The 24,079-nt window shown below is 46.1% G+C and overlaps 1 protein-coding gene across 1 annotated transcript in view; it reads left to right on the top strand.

Moving 5' to 3' along the window:
- Window positions 1–24,079, top strand: part of LOC120060481 (alpha-(1,6)-fucosyltransferase-like) — a 123,202-nt gene that overhangs the window by 86,291 nt on the left and 12,832 nt on the right. Inside the window, exons 3-5 of the mRNA XM_039009831.1 lie at window positions 1,972–2,540; window positions 22,049–22,170; window positions 23,502–23,664. Of these exons, the coding sequence (XP_038865759.1) occupies window positions 2,338–2,540; window positions 22,049–22,170; window positions 23,502–23,664 (488 nt within the window). The 5' untranslated portion in view covers window positions 1,972–2,337. The remainder of the gene's footprint in view (window positions 1–1,971; window positions 2,541–22,048; window positions 22,171–23,501; window positions 23,665–24,079) is intronic.

The raw sequence follows: 24,079 nt of genomic DNA, 5'->3' as shown, positions 1-24,079 counted from the left end.
GTGGTAGAGAGAGAGAGAGAGAGAGAAATGTGGTAGAGAGAGAGACATCTGAACTTGACATGTTTAGTCAACACAGCTGTTATGTTGTTTCAGTTGATTTGACTTTTTGGTTGTGAATTTCTAAGTTGATTAAACACGTTGATCTTTGTTGAGTCAACGTAGGTACATAAGTATTGACAGTTGAAGTCATCTTAACCCTTTACACTTGTGGGAATTGGCCTATATGGGTAGGGCTAAATTTAAATGTTTCTTACAGAATAAATATTAAATGCATATGCATAAGCATGGTACACTCTTAGTTCCAAGAGGGTTATTTGGCTGTTCCCAAAGGAGAACCCTTTTTGGTTCCAGGTAGAAACCTTTCTGGTCCTTTTGGTTCCAAAAGGGTTCTACCTGCAACCAAAAAGGGTTCTTTAAAGGGTTATCCTATGGGGACAGCCGAAGAACCCTTTAAGGTTCTAGATAGCACCTTTTTTTCTAAGAGTGAAGCAATTGAAAGTGAACAGCTTGAAGATTATGGGAAAATGATTAGACCAAAAGTTGAGGACACAACAGTTCACCTGACACAAGACTTAATCCAAACATTACACCTTTGATTTTATGTGCATTTTACATTTACTGTACTATTCACCGCATGTGTTGATAACTGAATCTTAAAATACTCTGGGTACATTCAGTAACATGATAAAGTATTCCTGGGAAATGTGGGGTAGGTGCAACATTTTTTTTTAATACAAAGGTTTGTGTGAGAGGACGAACTGGTGTCTCCAAGTGGTCACACAACTCTCCAAAGTGTTCACACTTCCTAAGTCATTTCAATGCACGTTGATGACCCAAATACGAGTCTTCAACCACTGCAGTGTCCCTGCTATCCCTGCACATTGCACATACAGTATGGTACTGGCACTGACCCTGGAACTGACCCTGTATATAGTTTACTGTGCTTGCTTTCTCGTGGTTCTTCTTATTTCTATTTCTCTTGTGATTTTGTTCTTGCCTTTTTAAAATGTTATTATGTATAGTACTACCGATGTTGATTACTGTATTGTCGGGAAAGAGCACGAAAGCCATTTCACTGTACTTGAAACTTGACAGACAAGCAGGCAGCACTACACAGCTGAAGGTCAGTCTGTTGATTCATTAATTGAGTCCGCCCTTTGTTCGCGCTCGGCCCCAACCACTGCTACAATCTATAATACATTGTATATTCTCCACACAGAAATCCATAACTAACTAGTCTCTTATGTATTCAGCCAGCCCGCCGGTCATTTGTAATGAAGGGATAAGTATTCTATATCCCCTGTAATGAATATAGAATATTCAGCCGTATCCATTATCGTTGCTGAACCGTTCAACTCGTTGCTGGCCTGTGATGTCAAAATGTGTGCGTGTGTGTGATCGCCCTGCCTGCTCTGAGACTGTGTGTGTGGCCCGGTCCTGGGGGAGGAGTGTATGCATGTGAACAGAGCTGTGTCGGGGGAGGGGGGGGGGGGATCTCTCCTCAAATAGAGGGGAGGAGGACACCTCTATGGTGACATCCGCACGCTCCTCCACATAGCAATGGTTTAACCCAGTTTTATTATTAGACAAGGGAAGTACTGGTAGCTGCATATCTATTTTCAGTGTTCTCTCTCGCAGGCTGCTAGCCGTTGGTTGAGCTCTGGAACGGCGGTGGATTTTCAGTTGCGTTCGGTGGGTTTGTGTTAAGTTGAGTGGCGCGTTTGTGGTGTGCAGAAGTGGGTTTGTGGTGTGCAGAAGTGGGTTTGTGGTGTTTTCAGTCAGTTTGTTGATGTAATGCTGAGTGGCATGTGGCGTTTGTTTACCGCTGTGTGGGGGATTCGTATAGCGAGGGGCTCCTGACTCTGGTTTGTCACAGAGAAAGAGAGGACGGGTGGAGGAAGAAGATAAGGGCTGCGGTTTCTCTCAGATTTTTGTCAGTGACCAACCCTACTTTGTTTGCTCTTTGAACAGAGGGAAGTATTCCACAAGGCCACTCCGTAGAGACGCAGCGAGACCGAGCCGTCTGCCAGTCAGTCAGGACTACAGAGACACAGAGGGCGACATCAGTGAGCTGACCAGACTACCAGAGCCAGGATCAGCCCACGCCCAGTCCAGCCTAGACCAGAGAGGACTCGGACATCCTAACTCCCTGGAGGAACCATAGCCATGCATTAACTAACCCCGCCAACCCTACCTGAACTACATCTCCCCCCCCCCCCCCTACGCCCTCCGGCATTCTCACCATGCCTCAAGGCCTATTGTGACGGGAGTGCTGCTCACCCCCCCCCCATCCCTCACCCCTCCACCCCAGCCCCAGAGGCCCAAGAGGGGTGAAAGATGCGCCCATGGGCAGGTTCGTGGCGCTGGATCATGCTTGTGCTCCTGGCGTGGGGCACACTGCTGTTTTACATCGGAGGTCACCTTGTGAAGGACAGCGAGCACCCGGAGAGATCCAGCAGAGAGCTGTCCAAGATCCTGGCCAAGCTGGAGAGACTGAAACAGCAGAACGAGGACCTGAGACGCATGGCTGAGACGCTCAGGTGAGACGCGTGACACGCTGATGGAGTTTGGCCTCTCTTTCCCGTTTCTGCCTCTCTGTTTCTCTCTCTTCCTCCTTATCTTTGTCTCTGCTCGTCGCTTTCTCTTTTTCACTCTCGTGTCTCTTTCCCGTTCTGTCTCTCACTCTCTCGCCTCTCCTTCTGTTTCTACTATGAGATGTTGTGCACCATTACCTCACCGCATATTAAGTGACCCAATAATCCCAGGCAGCGTTGGTAATCTGTATTCTTACATTACTGGATTTAAGATAACGTAGTCTTCAGGGTGTCAAGAGTATTTCCTCTGTATCGTTACTTCACTGACCCATTCATCCACGTGTTGATCGTTGTCTGTGATCTTTACATTACCATTCTTGGTTAGATTCTGTAGTCTAAGTTTACATGTTTGTATGTCTCTGTCATTGAAATGTATGTGTGTCTTTGTCAACAACAAAAAAAATGTATTTTATGGTTTGTCTGTGTCTGTAAGTTGTTACAGTATGTCTGATATTTGCTGCTCTCTCGGTTGGTCCCTGTCTCTCTTGAAAAAAATGGATTTGATCTCAACGAGGCTAACCTGGGTAAATAAAAAAAATACACTTTACATCGCTGAAGTTCACTTCCAGGTTAGATGAAGTCGTCTTATTACGTCGGAGGACCGCGGTATGTTTCCTCGCTCACAAGCTGTTGGTGGTGGTCTGATCAGTGGTCGATTTCCGTGGCGTTCTGATGAGGCGTGGGTCGAAGTAGTCTCACGTCAGAGTATTTCCTTTCCTCGCCGCTGTTTACAAACCCGGAACTAAATCCATGTGATGTCAGTGCCTGTCATGGTAGCTATGGTGGAGTGGAAGATGGCACGGTGTGATACGTGATGGACAGGGTGCCAACCTGGGATGATGGGCTGTGTCTAAAGGCCGTGAGAAAAGCTGTTCTGTTATTGCGCTTGTCACATGCCGTATTCCGGCACTCAACACACTGGCATGCCGATTTGATTCAAGCCCGAAGCAACAGTCAGAGCTGTGAAGTGATAGGGTCTGTCCTAATTTAACGTTTCAAACGGTTGTTCAAAGTAAAGATGTGCAGAAGTTGTTCCTACAGCGGGCTGTACGCTCACACACACACACACACACACACACACACACACACACACACACACACACACACACACACACACACACACACACACACACAGGCATGCGCACATTACACACACAGCCTCCCTCTCTTTTTCTCTCTCACACTCCATTGTACTTACGCTCTCGCTCTCCTTCAATAGAGCAGGCTATCTAAGCTAACTGATCTCAGGTCAGTTCTGTGTGTGTGTCCCCTTTGGTAGAGGTTAGAATTGGGGTATGTAAACTGATCCTAGACCTGAGGAGCAGCTCCTACCCAGAGCCAGTAGTAGTAGTGGGGCTTCAGAGTCAGACATCACTGACCCCTGCTGTATGTAGTGGTCAGCACTGGCCAATGGCCATGAGTAGGCCTCAGCTCACATTGTTAGCATTACCGCAATGTTACTGCAGTGTTACTGCAGTGTTACTACAGTGTTGCTACAGTGTTGCTACAGTGTTACAGTGTTGATACAGTGTTGATACAGTGTTGATACAGTGTTGCTACAGTGTTGATACAGTGTTGATACAGTGTTGATACAGTGTTGCTACAGTGTTGATACAGTGTTGATACAGTGTTATTACAGTGTTGCTACAGTGTTATTACAGTGTCACTGCAGTGTTACTACAGTGTTACTACAGTGTTACTGCAGTGTTGCTACAGTGTTGCTACAGTGTTACTACAGGGTCACTGCAGTGTTACTGCAGTGTTGCTACAGTGTTGCTACAGTGTCACTGCAGTGTTACTACAGTGTTGCTACAGTGTTGCTACAGTGTTACTACAGGGTCACTGCAGTGTTACTGCAGTGTTGCTACAGTGTTGCTACAGTGTTGCTACAGTGTTATTACAGTGTTGCTACAGTGTTATTACAGTGTTGCTACAGTGTTATTACAGTGTTGCTACAGTGTTACTACAGGGTCACTGCAGTGTTACTACAGTGTTGCTACAGTGTTGCTACAGTGTTATTGCAGTGTTGCTACAGTGTTACTACAGGGTCACTGCAGTGTTACTACAGTGTTACTGCAGTGTTGCTACAGTGTTACTACAGGGTCACTGCAGTGTTACTACAGTGTTACTGCAGTGTTGCTACAGTGTTGCTACAGTGTTATTACAGTGTTGCTACAGTGTTGCTACAGTGTTATTACAGTGTTGCTACAGTGTTATTACAGTGTTGCTACAGTGTTACTACAGGGTCACTGCAGTGTTACTACAGTGTTACTGCAGTGTTGCTACAGTGTTGCTACAGTGTTACTACAGGGTCACTGCAGTATTATTGCAGTGTTGCTACAGTGTTACTACAGGGTCACTGCAGTGTTACTACAGTGTTACTGCAGGGTTGCTACAGTGTTGCTACAGTGTCATTGCAGTGTTGCTACAGTGTTGCAACAGTGTTACTACAGGGTCACTGCAGTGTTACTACAGTGTTACTGCAGTGTTGCTACAGTGTTACTACAGGGTCACTGCAGTGTTACTACAGTGTTACTGCAGTGTTGCTACAGTGTTGCTACAGTGTTACTACAGGGTCACTGCAGTGTTACTACAGTTTTACTACAGTGTTACTGCAGGGTTACTGCAGTGTTGCTACAGTGTTGCTACAGTGTTGCTACAGTGTTATTGCAGTGTTGCTGCAGTGTCGCTACAGTGTTGCTACAGTGTTACTACAGGGTCACTGCAGTGTTGCTACAGTGTTACTACAGGGTCACTGCAGTGTTACTGCAGTGTTACTGCAGTGTTGCTGCAGTGTTGCTACAGTGTTGCTACAGTGTTATTGCAGTGTTGCTACAGTGTTACCACAGTGTTGCTACAGCATTACTACAGTGTTACTACAGTGTTACTACAGTGTTACTACAGTGTTACTACAGTGTTACTACAGTGTTGCTACAGTGTTATTACAGTGTTGCTACAGTGTTATTACAGTGTTGCTACAGTGTTATTACAGTGTTATTACAGTGTTACTGCAGTGTTATAGTCCTTTCTCAAGTCCAATGGGTTTGAGTATTATTTGCAGTGTTAATGGGGTGGTGTGCAGGGTTGTGTCTACAGTGTTAATGGGGTGGTGTGCAGGGTTGTGTCTACAGTGTTAATGGGGTGGTGTGCAGGGTTGTGTCTACAGTGTTAATGGGGTGGTGTGCAGGGTTGTGTCTACAGTGTTAATGGGGTGGTGTGCAGGGTTGTGTCTACAGTGTTAATGGGGTGGTGTGCAGGGTTGTGTCTACAGTGTTAATGGGGTGGTGTGCAGGGTTGTGTCTACAGTGTTAATGGGGTGGTGTGCAGGGTTGTGTCTACAGTGTTAATGGGGTGGTGTGCAGGGTTGTGTCTACAGTGTTAATGGGGTGGTGTACAGGGTTGTGTCTACAGTGTTAATGGGGTGGTGTGCAGGGTTGTGTCTACAGTGTTAATGGGGTGGTGTGCAGGGTTGTGTCTACAGTGTTAATGGGGTGGTGTGCAGGGTTGTGTCTACAGTGTTAATGGGGTGGTGTGCAGGGTTGTGTCTACAGTGTTAATGGGGTGGTGTGCAGGGTTGTGTCTACAGTGTTAATGGGGTGGTGTACAGGGTTGTGTCTACAGTGTTAATGGGGTGGTGTGCAGGGTTGTGTCTACAGTGTTAATGGGGTGGTGTGCAGGGTTGTGTCTACAGTGTTAATGGGGTGGTGTGCAGGGTTGTGTCTACAGTGTTAATGGGGTGGTGTGCAGGGTTGTGTCTACAGTGTTAATGGGGTGGTGTGCAGGGTTGTGTCTACAGTGTTAATGGGGTGGTGTGCAGGGTTGTGTCTACAGTGTTAATGGGGTGGTGTGCAGGGTTGTGTCTACAGTGTTAATGGGGTGGTGTACAGGGTTGTGTCTACAGTGTTAATGGGGTGGTGTGCAGGGTTGTGTCTACAGTGTTAATGGGGTGGTGTGCAGGGTTGTGTCTACAGTGTTAATGGGGTGGTGTGCAGGGTTGTGTCTACAGTGTTAATGGGGTGGTGTACAGGGTTGTGTCTACAGTGTTAATGGGGTGGTGTGCAGGGTTGTGTCTACAGTGTTAATGGGGTGGTGTGCAGGGTTGTGTCTACAGTGTTAATGGGGTGGTGTGCAGGGTTGTGTCTACAGTGTTAATGGGGTGGTGTGCAGGGTTGTGTCTACAGTGTTAATGGGGTGGTGTGCAGGGTTGTGTCTACAGTGTTAATGGGGTGGTGTGCAGGGTTGTGTCTACAGTGTTAATGGGGTGGTGTGCAGGGTTGTGTCTACAGTGTTAATGGGGTGGTGTGCAGGGTTGTGTCTACAGTGTTAATGGGGTGGTGTGCAGGGTTGTGTCTACAGTGTTAATGGGGTGGTGTGCAGGGTTGTGTCTACAGTGTTAATGGGGTGGTGTGCAGGGTTGTGTCTACAGTGTTAATGGGGTGGTGTACAGGGTTGTGTCTACAGTGTTAATGGGGTGGTGTGCAGGGTTGTGTCTACAGTGTTAATGGGGTGGTGTACAGGGTTGTGTCTACAGTGTTAATGGGGTGGTGTGCAGGGTTGTGTCTACAGTGTTAATGGGGTGGTGGCCAGGCCCTGTGGTAATGGGGTGGTGTGCAGGGTCCAGGCCCTGTGGTAATGGGGTGGTGTGCAGGGTCCAGGCCCTGTGGTAATGGGATGGTGTACAGGGTCCAGGCCCTGTGGTAATGGGGTGGTGTACAGGGTCCAAGCCCTGTGGTAATGGGGTGGTGTACAGGGTCCAGGCCCTGTGGTAATGGGGTGGTGTGCAGGGTCCAGGCCCTGTGGTAATGGGATGGTGTACAAGGTCCAGGCCCTGTGGTAATGGGATGGTGTACAGGGTCCAGGCCCTGTGGTAATGGGGTGGTGTACAGGGTCCAGGCCCTGTGGTAATGGGATGGTGTACAAGGTCCAGGCCCTGTGGTAATGGGATGGTGTACAAGGTCCAGGCCCTGTGGTAATGGGATGGTGTACAGGGTCCAGGCCCTGTGGTAATGGGGTGGTGTACAGGGTCCAGGCCCTGTGGTAATGGGATGGTGTACAAGGTCCAGGCCCTGTGGTAATGGGGTGGTGTGCAGGGTCCAGGCCCTGTGGTAATGGGGTGGTGTACAGGGTCCAATCCCTGTGGTAATGGGGTGGTGTACAGGGTCCAAGCCCTGTGGTAATGGGATGGTGTACAGGGTCCAGGCCCTGTGGTAATGGGATGGTGTACAAGGTCCAGGCCCTGTGGTAATGGGATGGTGTACAAGGTCCAGGCCCTGTGGTAATGGGATGGTGTACAGGGTCCAGGCCCTGTGGTAATGGGATGGTGTACAGGGTCCAAGCCCTGTGGTAATGGGGTGGTGTGCAGGGTCCAGGCCCTGTGGTAATGGGGTGGTGTACAGGGTCCAGGCCCTGTGGTAATGGGGTGGTGTACAGGGTCCAGGCCCTGTGGTAATGGGGTGGTGTGCAGGGTCCAGGCCCTGTGGTAATGGCTGCTCTGCTATGTGTGGAGGCCAGACAGCATAATGAGAAGCAGCCAGCGAGTCTTGAATCTGCGTCCCATTTGGCACCTTATTCCCTTCATAGTGCAATACTTTTGACCAGGGCCCTATAAGGCTCTGGTCAAAAGTAGTGCACTATAATGGGAATAGGGTGCCATTTGGGGTATAGGCTGAGTCTCTCTGCGGAACTGCAGTAATGAGACTTCTGGCTGCACTGCTAACAGAGCTGTCTGAGTAGGACAGAGTGTGCGTGTGTGGTTTCACTATCCTTGCCGGTCCCCACACGGAAAAGGGCCATTTTTGGTATAGGGGTTAGGTTTAGGGTTACAATTAGGGTTATGGTGAGAATTAAGTTATGGGTTAGGTTAAGGATTACGGTTAGGAGTTAGAGTTAGGTTAAGGGTTAGGAGTTAGGTTTAGGATTAGGAGTTAGGGTTAGGTTAAGGGTTAGGAGTTAGGGTTAGGTTAAGAGTTAGGAATTAGGGTTAGGTTAAGGGTTAGGAATTAGGGTTAGGTTAAGGGTTGCGGTTAGGAATTAGGGTTAGGTTAAGGGTTAGGAGTTAGGTTTAGGATTAGAGTTAGGAGTTAGGTTTAGGATTAGGGTTAGGAGTTAGAGTTAGGTTAAGAGTTAGGGTTAGGTTAAGGGTTAGGAATTAGGGTTAGGTTAAGGGTTGCGGTTAGGAATTAGGGTTAGGTTAATAGCAGCGCGCCAAATTTCAAAAACAGAAATACTCATAATAATAATTCATAAATCATACAAGTGTTATACACCAGTTTAAAGATGAACTTCTTGTTAATCAAGCCACAGTGTCAGATTTCAAAAAGGCTTTATGGCGAAAGCAAACCATGCTATTATCTGAGGACAGCACCCCATCAAACAAACACATGAAAATCATAGTTCAACCCGCCAGGCACAACACTAAAGTCAGAAATAACATATAATGCATGCCTTACCTTTGAAGATCTTCGTCTGTTGGCACTCCAATATGTCCATTAAACATCACAAATGGTCCTTTTGTTCGATTAATTCTGTCGTTATGTCCCCAATATGTCCATTTATTTGGCGCGTTTGATTCTGAAAAAACATTGGTTCCAACTCGCACAACATGACTACAAAGTATCTAATAAGTTACCTGTAAACTTGATCCAGACATTTCAAACAACTTACCTAATACAACTTTAGGTATTTTTTAACGTAAATAATCGATAAAATTTAAGACGGGATAAACTGCGTTCAATAGCGGATAAAAACAAAGTGGAGCGAGCTTCAGGTCACGCGTCTCTAACAAACAGTACACTTCACTCAACCCTCGTTCTGAACTGCCTGACTTCTTCATTTCTCAAAGGAAAAACATCAACCAATTTCTAAATACTGTTGACATCCAGTGGAAGTGATAGGAACTGCAAGCAAGTGCCATAGAAATCTAGATCCCCATAGAAACCCATTGAAAAGAGAGTGACCTCAAAACAAAAACAATCCTGGATGGTTTGTCCTCGGGGTTTCGCCTGCCAAATAAGTTCTGTTATACTCACAGACATCATTCAAACAGTTTTAGAAACTTCAGAGTGTTTTCTATCCAAATATATTAATATGCATATCCTAGCTTCTGGGCCTGAGTAGCAGGCAGTTTACTTTGGGCACACTTTTCATCCGGATGTGAAAATAGTGCCCCCTAGCCTTAAGAAGTGGGTTAATGGTTAAGTTAAAGGTTTAGGGTTTGGCGTTAGGGTTAGGTTAAGGATTTGGCGTTAGGGTTATGTTAAGGGTTAGGTTAAGGGTTGGGGGTTACGAGAAATCAGATTAAGAATAGGAATCAAATGTTTGGTCCCCACAAGGATAGTAAAACAAACGTATTTGTTTGTGTGCGTGCGTGTTATTTTTTCACAGTGGCCGTTGGATTGGTCTCTTCTATGGGTTCATCTTTATTATATATTGACTCAATGGTCAATTTAAAACGGGATAGCACCCTGAGCAGTTTCACCCCATCTACTTTAGCTGGGCTGTCAGTCATTCTGACAAGCTCCCTGTGGACACACACTTATGATGAGCTCAGCAGATGGGTCCAGCAAACGTGTGTGTGTGTGTGTGTGTGTGTGTGTGTGTGTGTGTGTGTGTGTGTGTGTGTGTGTGTGTGTGTGTGTGTGTGTGTGTGTGTGTGTGTGTGTGTGTGAGTGACCCTTCGCTGGTTGATTGACAGGGTGATGGATGTGAGGGATGAAGGGACAGAGGGATGGAGAGAGGGAGGGAGCTGATAGAGGGGTAGTACGTCCCCCCATCTATAAACTAAGTATTGTTGACAGTAGGACCTCTGGAGAGAGGATGACAGAACCAGGAAGAGACAGAGGAGGAGACGTAGGGACCTGATAACCAATACAGTGGTGTGTGTGTTTACCAGCATGTGACCAAGCCTCAGTATGTGCGTATGTTTACTACACCAGCATGTGTGTTAGTCAGGCAGTGGCCGAGGATGGAGGGGAGTTGATTTTGTTACTGTGTGTGTGTAGTCTGTGTGTCTGCCTGGTTGGTATGGTCTGTGGATGTTGCTGTAGGCCTATTTTCAGCTGTTGGAGCTGAGGTGTAGTTGTTTTTGTGCCCTAACTTGACCCTGTTCAATCAAACTAACTCAACAAAACATTTTTCCAGAGTAGCGAGACAGGAGATGTTTTCTACCAAGAATCCTGTAACCAAGTTTGACTACGAAATAAAAGGGTCCTGGCTGGTCACTATGGTGCTATCTCGCTCCAGAGTAGCTGTCTGCCAGCCTGTCAGACTGCTTTTGTGTTGGTAGCGATTGGAGGGAGGGAGGGAGTAAATGGAGGAGAGACAGACGAGAACGAGAGATGGAGAGAGCGAGAGAGAGGAGGAGACATTTCTGTTGTGTGCGTGGCGATGGAGGGATGAGGTGAGAAAGATAAAGAGATGGAGGCCAAAGCGGAGGCTGGCCAAGAAGATCTCCTGCAGCTGATTAGACAGAGGTGTCGACACTGCTTCTTGCTCTGCAGCAGCCAGCAGACGTTATCCATGTAGCTCCCTGAAGTTCACCATCTGGTTTAGGAAGGCACAGAAGCATTTACAATACAATCCCTCTGCAGTGTATAACAGTAGCCTGGGGAAATGGCTCTGATATAATCCTAACAGTGATATAGTCAGACACACATGATGTAAATCACTGCTGGGACTGGCAGGATGTCAAAGTTGCAGAATTTACTTCATTTCTCAGGCACGTTTTGTCCATGCATCATCTGAATAGGGTTGGGAGTGTATTTTCTATTTCATGCCAAGGCACAGATTTAAAGCCAGACTAGTTATCAACCATATTCCTTATAGCTATTGTGACAATAAAGTGTGTGTATTTAAACAATAAAGCACAAGAGACCGTGCCATGTGCTGAATACAGTCACAAGTAAATGGCGTTGTTCGCCTCGACGCGAAGCAAACAACAATTGTTGCTATGCTAGCTAAACTACAGCGAGCCTAATTATGTATTTTACGTTCCCCAGCAAGAAAACCAAATAATGTTCCTCAAACAGAGTGGGGAACTTACAAAGAGTCACTGACAACAACCAAAATGAAACAGGTGCGGTTTTAGGAAGGTTTCTGAAAGACACTCTTGGGGGTGTCCACTGAAAGTTGCCTAGCAACAACAACTGGAACCTAAAAGACACCCACCATGATCGCCCACTAAATTTGGATCAAGAAGAGCCAACAAAAGAAAAACCCACACCAAACTTAAAGACAGGAGTCAAACCAAAAAAGTGGCGCACAACAAAATCAGGGAAGATCAGGTAAAGGATTGTTTTCTAGAACTCAAAATAGGGAGCGTGTTAACCCTCCATATCTCTCAAGATAACTTGAGTACTGGGCCAGCCGCTCTTAAATATCACCTGGGCCAGCACAGGTGAAACACCTTCCAACTAACGAGATGGACAAGCCAGCACAGGTGTAACACATACTGACTAACGAGGTGACACCAATCGTGCTAACGTGCGATACGTGTGAAAAATTCCAACCTCAAATCATAAATGGAAAAACCAAAACCTGTAACACCTTCCCCCTTAAGACAACAAATATATCCTATATTTTTGTTGGACAAGTTTGCTCACCACCAACAGAAAACAACTTTAATTTCACTTAAATGCGTCACTGCTTATGCGTCGCCTTCTCCAATATAAACATGGCGTCAACTGGCTGTCAACAATTAAATATAAGACAAAACAAACAGTTTTTTCATATATATAGTTGCCTTAAACTCTGAAGTTTTCAGAAACGGGTAAAATAAAGTATGTTTTTAATACTCCCATCCCCCTGGAACGAGCGCAACCAAAATAATACTCATCTCCACAACAGAAAAACGTGACTAAAAACAAATTGTGAGGCAGGACAACACACTGGCTAAACGCAAAACACAAAACGTATAGACTGCCCACCCTTGAAAGACAATCAGCAACCAAGTTGTCCTTACCACGGACGTGTCTGATTTCAAAGGGGAAACTCCTGCAATATCCGTAGTAACTTCCTCTGGTTATTTTCCTCAGTGAAACGAGTTGCAGCTTACATGATGTTCAAGAGAAACTGGTTACCACTCTTTTCTGGACACTGTTCGCGCTCTATGGTACAGGGGAGATCGCATTTCAAATTTGACACATCGTTTCCGAGGTCGGACAGGCAAACAGCTAGCCTTATATTAACCGCCACTGTACCAAACTGAATGCTAGGCTAGAAACAAGGGGAAATACAGCAACGTGAACATGATATTCCTGTGGAGGCGAAGTGATAATTCAGATGGACCTGTTAGCAGGCTTAGGTGTGCCTGTGTAGGCCAATACAGCACGGCTTGGAACGCTGCTCGTCCAATAAGCATCCAGAATCCAAACAACCCGTTTTATAATAGACATTAAAGGTACATTAGTGTCACCTGAATGGGTTCTATTTAAGACCTGGTCCTTTATTTCACTGGCCCGGTTCTGTTCTGTAAAGGAATAGAACTGACCGTGATGAAAGCGGTCAACTGTGATTTCTGCGTGTTTTAAGCTGAAGGGAATGGGACTGGGTTCACCCCCGCTAATACAGACATAAAACTGTCTTCTAAGCATTAGTTGATGTAGGCAAACTCTCACTCAGACACGCACACACACAAGCTCAAACATACACACTCACTCGCGCCCACTCAGACCTACACACATTTACACATCTACACACACATTTACACATCTACACACACACAATACAGATATTCTGACTTGCTTTAATGTACTTTAACAGACTCATTTAAACACAAACTGAAACACACAGGCTTATTCGGTTTGGTGGCTACTTTTAGACATACACACACACACACACACACAGATCTAACCGATATACCTCTCGAGTGGTGTTGATGGCAGTGATGCAATGTTACTGTACGTCACACAGTCGATTCTCACACACACAGCTCAACACTCCTTTCTCTCACTTCCTCTCCCACGAGCTGACACTCTAGAGGTTACATTTCTTTGTCCCACTCAACCGACGTATCCCACACATCCATTGTGTGTCTGAATGGCCCTACAATGGAGCATATACACCAGCCGTTAACACAGAGGCACAGAGCCGCAGCTCTGCCTATATCCTTTACAGTTTCCATTCATCCACAGCCACTGTAACTGCAGGTGCTGGTCAGCTATAGTGCGGTATGTAGGCAATAGGGTGCCATTTGGGATGCAGACAGTGGCTCCCAGTCCCTATCTACTGGCCCAGTGTGTACAGTGTGTACATTGTGGCGTACACCATAGTGGGCTGATAACAAAGAAAGGAACTAGGCCACTGCAGCTTCGTGTGGAATTACTTTTTGTTATTTTGTTTTTTCTTGTGTGTGTGTGGTGTGTGTGTGGTGTGTGTGTGTGTGTGTGTGTGTGTGTGTGTGTGTGTGTGTGTGTGTGTGTGTGTGTGTGTGTGTGTGTGTGTGTGTGTGTGTGTGTGTGTGTGTGTGTGTGTGTGTGTGTGTTTTAGGGACTGTTTTGCATCAAGATACTCTGCACCCTCAGGGCTCTGTTGTGTTCTGTCTTATTCCCATCGCTGGGTTGCAGCAAGAGACACTTTTCTCCCAGCATCAGTACGGTTCTTATTTTTACACCGCTGTTCAGTACGGTTCTTATTTTTACACCGCTGTTGTTGTGCCTTCTCTTCTTCTCTGTGTTAGAGAAGTACGTGTCCTCGTTCTCTGTGTGAGAGAAGTACGTGTCCTCGTTCTCTGTGTTAGAGAAGTACGTGTCCTCGTTCTCTGTGTTAGAGAAGTACGTGTCCTCGTTCTCTGTGTTAGAGAAGTACGTGTCCTCGTTCTCTGTGTTAGAGAAGTACGTGTCCTCGTTCTCTGTGTTAGAGAAGTACGTGTCCTCGTTCTCTGTGTTAGAGAAGTACGTGTCCTCGTTCTCTGTGTTAGAGAAGTACGTGTCCTCGTTCTCTGTGTTAGAGAAGTACGTGTCCTCGTTCTCTGTGTTAGAGAAGTACGTGTCCTCGTTCTCTGTGTTAGAGAAGTACGTGTCCTCGTTCTCAGTGTTAGAGAAGTACGTGTCCTCGTTCTCTGTGTTAGAGAAGTACGTGTCCTCGTTCTCTGTGTTAGAGAAGTACGTGTCCTCGTTCTCTGTGTTAGAGAAGTACGTGTCCTCGTTCTCTGTGTTAGAGAAGTACGTGTCCTCGTTCTCTGTGTTAGAGAAGTACGTGTCCTCGTTCTCTGTGTTAGAGAAGTACGTGTCCTCGTTCTCTGTGCACCTCGCCCCTCCCCTTAACCAGTGGAAGCAATAAAACATTTAAACCACTGTTCTGAACTTTATACCAACCGTTTTAGGGTCCATACATATCCATAGGCGTACAGGTATTTTTATCCTACACTATACAATAAGCAAGAAAAATGTTATCAATCTACGGTACATATATCTTCAACCTCTAACGTTAACGTTACTAGAATAATAAGTCGGACATATCATTTTTTTAAATGAACTGCAAGGCAAGCTTACCACACTGAACAAAAATATAAACGCAACATGAAACAATTTCTAAGATTTTACTGAGTTACAGTTCATAAAAGGAAATCAGTCAATTGAAATGAAAGAATTAGGCCCCAATCTATGGATTTCACATGACTGGGAATACAGATATGCATCTGTTGGTCACGGATAGCTTTTAAAAAAAAGTAGGGGTATGGATCAGAAAACCAGCAGTATCTGGTGTGACCACCATTTGCCTCATGCAGTGAGACACATCTCCTTCGCGTAGAGTTGATCAGGCTGTTGATTGTGGCCTGTGCAATGTTTTCCCACTCGTCTTCAATGGCTGTGCGAAGTTGCTGGATATTGGCGGGAATTGGAACACGCTGTCGTACACGTTGATCCAGAGCATCCCAAACATGCTCAAGGGGTGACATGTCTGGTGAGTATGTAGGCCATGGAAGAACTGGGATATTTTCCGCCTCCAGGAATTGTGTACAGATCCTTGCAACATGGGGCCGTGCATTATCATGCTGAAACATGAGTTGATGGCGGCGGATGAATGGCACGACAGTGGGCTTCAGGATCTCGTCATGGTATCTCTCTCCATTCAAATTGCCATTGATAAAATGCAATTGTGTTCGTTGTTTGTAGCTTATACCTGCCCATACCATAACCCCACCGCCACCATGGGGCGCTATGTTCACAACTTTGACATCAGCAAACCTCTCGCCCACGCTACACCATACACGCTGTCTGACATCTACCCAGTACAGTTGAAACCGGGATTCATCCTTGAAGAGAACACTTCTCCAGCGTGCCAGTGTTCATCGAAGGTGAGCGTTTGCCCACTGAAGTCAGTTACGATGCCGAACTGCAGTCAGGTCAAGACCCTGGTGAGGACGACGAGCACGCAGATGAGCTTCCCTGAGACGGTTTCTGCAGATATTATTCGGTTCTGCAAACCCACAGTTTCATCAGCTGTCCGGGTGACTGGTCTCAGACGATCCTGTAGGTGAAGAAGCGGGATGTGGAGGTCCTGGGCTGGCGTGGTTACACGTGGTCTACGGTTGTGAGGCCGGTTGGACGTACTGCCAAATTATCTAAAATGATGCTGGAGGTGGCTTATGGTAGAGATAGTAAGATTCAATTTCCAGGAAACAGCTCTGGTGGACATTAATGCAGTCAGCATGCCAATTGCACGCTCCCTCAACTTGAGACAGGTGGATGGATTATTTTTGCAAATGAGACATGCTCACTAACAGGGATGTAACCAAATGTGTACACAAAATTTGAAATACATTTTGTGCGTATGGAACATTTTTAGGATATTTTATTTCAGCTCAGGACCAACACTTTACATGTTGTGTTTATATTTTTGTTCAGTGTAAATTGTTTATTCAATTTGCAGTAATGTTAAATGCTTTAGCTAGACTCTTTATATCCACTGGTTTTCACAAGATGACAGCCTGGTTTTCTGGTCATTAAAACATTTAACAACACGAATTACAGTTCATATAAATGTCAAACACCCATATAGCAAAATAAATGTATAGCTAGCTGGCAAATGAACTTTAGCTAGTCAGATAGCTTGTTAAATTGCGATGTTCGTGAATGTATTTTATGACCCAAAAATATGCATAATCATTTGTCTCTTCATTAACTAACATACACTTAGTGTACAAACATTAGGAACACCTTCCTAATATTGAGTTGCACCCCCTTTTATCCTCAGAACAGCCTCAATTCGTCGGGGCATGAACTCTACAAGGTGCTGGAAGCACTCCACGGGGATGCTGGCCCAAGTTGGCTGGATGTCCTTTGGGTGGTGGACCATTCTTGATACACACGGGAAACTGTTGAGCATGAAAAACCCAGCAGCGTTGTAGTTCTTGACACACTCAAAACAGTGCGCCTAGAACCTACTACCATATCCCGTTCAATATTTTGTCTTGCCCATTCACCTTCTGAATGGCACACATACACAATCCATGTCTCAATTGTCCCAAGGCTTAAAACTCCTTCTTTAACCTGTCTCCTCCCGTTTTCTTCCATCCTCGTATTTTTTTCAGCATTTATTAATTGAAGCAACTCTCCAGGGTTGGGTTCGCAGAGCATCTTAAGAGTTTTTGGGAAACACTCGATAGAAAGTCTGCATCTCGATTTGCTTAGTTTGGAGGGCCAGCTAGAGGGATGACAAGGCATTACGCCTCGCTCAAAGTTCATTTGGGATACCACTACGCCTCGATGGGGCTCGTGGGGTCGCGCAAAACGGAGGGGGAGGAGCACATTTCATGTTGTGCTGTAGTGAAGGTCTATACAGCTGAATGCCGAAATTATTCCACTGAGATGGATAGTAAGCTGGAAGAGAGGCTGTGATGGGAGAGGGGGGGTGTACTGGGATTGAGCCCTTCTATTCCTCTGTCCTTCCCATCTCAGCCTCTCTTCCAGCTTACTATCCACCCCAGTGGAATAATTTCAGCATTCAGCTGTATAGACCTTCACTACAGCACAACATGAAATGTACAAATAGAAGCTTTTTGTACTTGTAGACCCCAGACATTGATTCACTCAAGTGAGAGCTGTGAAACTGATGGGGTGTAGAGATGGCAGTGAGGGCTGTTGTCTCACTCTGTCATAACACACATCTTCTAGAACTGTGTGTGAGTTTGTGCATGCATAATATGGCAAGTGTTATGGGTGTGTGTGTGCATCGCAAGTGTGTGTGCATGGGCGTGTTTGTGTGCTTAGATATATGGTGTAGGGTGTATGCTTTGACTGTGTGCCTGGCCTGCGTGAGAGTTCCTGCTGGTCTCATTTGTTGAGTGTGTGTTGTGTCATGTTACTCCTGTCTCTGTCCCTGTCCTTGTCCCTGATCCAGTTCCCTGTGCATTGATCCTGTCCATGACAAGTGAGGACAGGGAGGAGAGGTGAGGAGGGTGTGTCGGTGTCGGTGTCCATCTGATTCACCCAGCGTTCTCAGCCTGGCCGATGCCGCTACAGTTGCTTTGATAACAGATAGCCTTCTGGGTTCTGAGTATTACTTTAGTGGTCTATTAGTTTCATGCAGGGAGGAGGACACAGAGTGCTCAGAGGGATCTCCAGTTTCACTCTGACGCTATAGTAAAGGGATACCCAAGCTGAAGCTGAGAGGCCATTGTGTGTGTGTGTGTGTGTGTGTGGATGCTAATTTGTGTGGTTTTGAGAGTGTCAAACAGAGTGCTTGTGTGAACTTTGCTGAATATAAATCCCCATACTGCTTTGTTTTATACTTTAATGAGATGTTAGTAGTATCGTTGATAGTCACAGCTTCGGTATGACAGAGACTGTTATTTTCCCTTTTGACATACATTATCTAAACCCCAGCCGCTCCTCTCCTCCTCTCCTCTCCTTTCTGACTCTCCTCCTCTACTCTCCTCCTCTCCTCTCTGACTCTCCTCCTCTCCTCTCTGACTCCTCTTCTCCTCAACTCTCTGACTCTCCTCTCTGACTCTCCTCCTCTCCTCATCCTCTCATCCTCTCCTCCTCTCCTCTCTGACTCTCCTCTCCTCCTCGACTCTCCTCCTCGCCTCCTGTCTCTCTGACTCTCCTCCTCTCCTCTCTGACTCTCCTCCTCTACTCTCCTCCTCTCCTTTCTGACTCTCCTCCTCTCCTCTCTGACTCTCCTCCTCTACTCTCCTCCTCTCCTCCTCTACTCTCCTCTCCTCCTCTCCTCTCTGACTCCTCTTCTCCTCAACTCTCCTCCTCTCCTCTCTGACTCTCCTCCTCTCCTCATCCTCTCATCCTCTCCTCTCTGACTCTCCTCTCCTCCTCGCCTCCTGTCTCTCTGACTCTCCTCCTCTCCTCTCTGACTCTCCTCCTCTACTCTCCTCTCTGACTCTTCCTCTCCTTCTCTCCTCTCTGACTCTCAGCTCATTTCATCCTTGACCAGCCAAGAATGACATAACATTTTGACTTTGCGGTTTCTTCCTGTATCTCTGTACTGTGGCTGTGCATTCCTGATGACAACCATGCACTATGATGTGACCAACCAGACACACACACACACACACACACACACACACACACACACACACACACACACAGGGAAACCCGCTGTTTACCATTACAGAACTCCACGCATCATTTCATGCCAGAGACAGAAACATATTTATTCTCAGCCAGGCTCCCGAGATAAGACTGCTGCCTGCTGCGTTCATGGAATACCAGTCACCACGGTTACTCTCACATCCTACTCAGTTCATATTTTGTCAGGCCATACACTATGTGAGGTAGCAATATTCAGTGTTGTCTCATCTTCTACATGGTATGTGTGGAGGCAGTTTTACAACACCTTTCTTGAACTGACCGCATCGACTTCTCACTCTTCTACTTGTTCTCGAGGAGCAGCTGCAAGGGGACTTTTACCCCATCTGGCCCTAGCTTCCTTCCCCTGTCCCTTAAAATGTGCCCTCTCATAAGTTAGTCCTGCAGGGAGAGAGGGGAAGGGAGGATGGATAGAGGGGGGTGGAAGGGGAGGCCCAGCCCAGCCTAGAGATGGCTGTCAAGGATGTGGGTGTTTGTTGGTAATCATTTTAGTCAATGGGGGGGTTGAAGGTGCCTTTCTCCCTCTCTCTCTCTCTCCCTTCGCTTCGCTTCTCTCTCTCTCTCTCTCTTTCTCTTTCTCTCTCTTTCTCTCTCTCTTTCTCTCTCTCTCTCTCTCTCTCAGTAGCACGTGCGGTGATGAATTGCTACTGCCAGTGAATGAATTGCCCTGCGGTCGCCGGTTGCTCTCACACCTCACCACTGATCATTATACACACACACACCTCACCACTGATCATTATACACACACACCTCGCCATTGATCATTATAAACACACACACACACACACCCCCATGGTCGGCTCACATACTTCACTACTGATCATTGCATTAAATTGGCACTGGGAGGTGGGAGGAAGCGCATCCAAACGCAAAGGCCCCTGGGAAATCAGCCTGCCAACAATCACCTTGACCTGGAAGGACAGGGACACACACATCTATACTGTATACACAAACACACAGACACACACACTTATAATGTACACACAGTGCCAGCTGGACACTTACAGTAAAAACAAAAATCCTCCCTGCCCCAGGCGCTCTCACTGACCTCTCGTCTGTATTGTTGGTTAACGGAGAGCCAGGCTAACCACAGACACTTGCTCTCCCTCTGTCCTGTATGTTTACACTTCTCCCTGCACCAGGCCCTTTCACTGACAGGTTAGCTGTATTCCAGAGTAGGGTTGAATATTTCCTCAGTATTTTACAAATATTCCATCCTGAGAATAAATCACTTTTCTCCCAGGTAACCCAGTATTTCCCGCCAAAAACCGGACGTTTCATTCAAAAGCATTATAGAGCATATTCTATTAATGGGATTTGATTAGAGCTTTGATTAAATAAATTCAAGCCTGATGCAACCTGAGCCTGATTAAATAAATATTATGAGCCCTACATTAAAGTCATTTAATGAGCCCAAGCCCAAAAGAGGCCAAATGATTGTGCCGTTTCCAATACATAGTCTATATGATATATAGTGTAGGCTACTGCACATTACGCACACCAGAAAAACATAAAGCCCATAGATATAGGCCCCGCTATGCTCTCTTGGGTAAATAAAGTAAACTAGCTCCAGAAGGCTAATCGTTTTGACTGTGAACTGTATTACTGTACTGTGTTGTATTATACTGGACTAGAATTACACACATCGTTCAAGCCATGGTAAAGCAGGGAGAGAACATGCGATTCTGGTGCAGCACATGCAGCCTACAAAGTTACAAGTATACAGAGGCCAACGAATTAGATTTGAATTGTTCCGGATATTTCCCCTCATGTTATTAGCATACCTCCTCTTTCTCTCTCTTGTCGCTTTATTCCTTCCTCGCTTTCAACTGTTAAATGAAATACGTTTCGTTGTCCTTATCTTCATCCTTCTAAGGGCGTGCTTGAATAATATAGGACTAGAATGAGATGCAGAAGGCTTTCACTTCTCTTCACGATGATGGAATGGTTCAGCTTGAGTCCCTCTTCGAATAGTCTATTGGTATAATAAATACAACAACAAAAAAATGATGTCCAGCAAGCTATTCTAGTCTAGCTTTTCCTGCATGGGACTCCAAGAGCTAAGGATATATATTTTTTTTTTTACTGAGGCCAGCGGAGCACGGGTGCGCAAGAGACAAAGGCTATAAGTTAGAAGCTTGTTATGCATGACACATCATTCATTAGCTAAATATAAGGCTAATACTGCATTGAATGTATTACCTGAAAGAGGTAGGCTAGGACATCTATATATAGGGCTAGATATCAATCTAGAACAGGATCGTCTATGTTGGCTGCATTTTGAATGGAATTGATGGACAGAGAGAAGCTCCTGCACTGTTTTAAAGTGACGCTATGTGAGTGTTTTAAAACTCTGTGGCTGCTCTTAAAAAAAGGATCATCTTTACAATTAAAAAAAAGAAGGTGACCCCCGAAAGCCAGATGGAGCTGGGTAAATTAGACGCGCATTTAGTCTTTATATTACTGTAGCATAGGCTCTGCGGCAACAAATGTAGGTCTACCTGTCACAGTAAAAAAGTTACCATGAGGAGATGATAGGTTTACATACTGAGATGGGCTGTCGGTCCCCACCCTGAGCCTTGACGGTTCATCATGCAGTGACCAGAGAGAAGGCCGTAGAGAATCCAGATTTAGACATAGATTTAAACAGTTCCATTTCATGCTGTTCATGTACATTATTTATTATAATTTAACGGTTTCTCGCAGATAATTATCCCGGGAAAAGGAAATGGTTTTGGCCGGTACATCTTAGCAAGTCATTGGTAACCGGGTTCCTGCCATTCAACCCTATTCCAGACCATCTCAATTCCTCTCCCCTGTCTCTAGGTTACCAGGGCCAGCCAGGTTGTGAATGAAGCCAGACTGACCTCTATCCTCTAACCTCTCCTCTCCCCCTGTACTGTACTGTAGGTTACCAGAGGGCCAGTCTGACGGGGGCCCGGTGGTGAGTGCAAGCAGACTGCGTACCCTGGAGGAACAATTGATCAGAGCTAAGGAACAGATCAACTCCTACCGCAGCCTGCCTGGAGACGGTATGACACACACATACACACGAACTTGGGACGCACACACACACACACACACACCTTGGAAATTAGGGCAGGAGGCAGTGAGGAGGAGTATTCCCAGGCAGGATTCCCTGTCCACTCCTCTTTCCTCGGATTTCAGCCGGAAATCTTCCATCCTTGTCCTTCACAGTAACATGAGCCACACATGCAGCTCTTTTCTGGGTCAGCTGCTTTCATTGGCCTGCGACAAACCTTTGTGTCATTTGAAACATTATGTAAACATGATCAAACCACCCGCGGGCCGGATTGGACACCCCTGCTTTAAAGTCGAGTTTAGGCTACTATGCCCGTCGATACGTTAGCAGGGCTACTCTGTCTCTGTACTCTGGCCCTGTCCTTGTAGGAGAAGCATGCACTTAATGACCTCTGTGACACGTATTATGTCTGTGGCACTATTCCCATGAAGAGTAGGAGGAAGTGGGCCCTAGGCCTAGACACTGATCTAAGGACAGTTTGCGCTTGACCTTTTAAGGCTGGATAGGCGACTGGCCCTTTGCGGACCATTCACTTTAAAACTTCATTTCTGTAAAACTGGAGGTGGGTATACAGACCCACAAGCCACTGCAGCCCTTCGTGATGATTTCTGTTATTTTGGGGGAACTCAGTCATGGTCTCAACTTACTGTTGAGAGTTAGAATAGTAGAATACACAAGGTGCAATTTATACATGTGGTTGTGCATCAGCAGTCACTCAATTAGCCCATGTCAGCAATTTGTTTTTTAGATTGTTGTTAGTCTAGCGGGCAGCTATCTAAACTTGTAGTGAACATTGTCTAATTACCGACCTTGGTGGGGCCCATTGATCATCAGTTATCAAATTAATAACTGCGAACATTTGCCTCCACCCCATGGAAAAATGTGTAGAATTGCAGGTAATGAACTTTAAAACTTTCATCTTTACTCTTGGCTGTCACAAGGGGGGCCGCTAAAATGTTTTGCTCGCGAGGGGGGGGGGGGGGGGGGGGTGTATGGATGTGGGTACGTAGACACAGGAGCCACTGCGGCCCCTCATGATGAGTTCCGTTTTTTGGTGACCCCCAACCACATCAAAGTTGCCCATCTCTGCTTTAGGGTGAGAGTAAGTTAGCCTTGGATCTGTCTATGTGTGATGTGATGTCCTGTGTTCTTAGCTGATCCAGGATCTGTGTCTAAGGGCAACCGCTATATGGTGCTAGAGAAAATCTCAGCTGACTATGTGTGTATGTTATCGTATATATGTGTTCTCCCAAAACGCATATGATTGAATGACGGATGGGAGATTACCTTTTTCCCTTCCTGTGTTTTTCTTATTTCCAGGGCCAGGTAGGAACCAGGAAGAGCTGCGAAGGAAGATAGAGAACGGAGTGAAGGAGATCTGGTACTTTGTCCGCAGTGAGGTCAAGAAGCTGGGTCACATGGAGCAGGGGGACCTGCAGAAACACATCGACACACTGCTGCAGGAGCTGGGACACCAGCAGAGGTAACACACACACACTCTCGTCTCACACACACACACACACTTTGCTGCAGGACCTGGGGCACCTGTAGAGGTCACGCTCACACACGCTCTCGTCTCATGCTCTCATGCACACACACACACACACGAAGACACATATACACACATATACACACACACACACACACAGACAGACACAAACACAGACAGACGTACTTTTCTACAGGACCTGGGCACCAGCAGAGGTCACATAAATGTGTTTACACACACACTGAAAAGTTGTAAAATGCCCAGAAAAGGAACCTCTTCTATCAGCACCCGATTTTGGAAAAGTGACTTAAGCCCTTGGCTCCTATAAGGAGATGAATGTCTCACTCGGTTTGGGGCAACTTTTTCAAGGTCGCATCGGTTGTTGTCGATCGAAAAATGGAAAGTGTCT

The sequence above is a fragment of the Salvelinus namaycush genome, chromosome 15, assembly GCF_016432855.1.
Source record: "Salvelinus namaycush isolate Seneca chromosome 15, SaNama_1.0, whole genome shotgun sequence".
NCBI lineage: Eukaryota > Metazoa > Chordata > Actinopteri > Salmoniformes > Salmonidae > Salvelinus > Salvelinus namaycush.
Note: the sequence above shows the minus strand (reverse complement) of the source record. Positions and strands in the feature narration are given on the sequence as shown.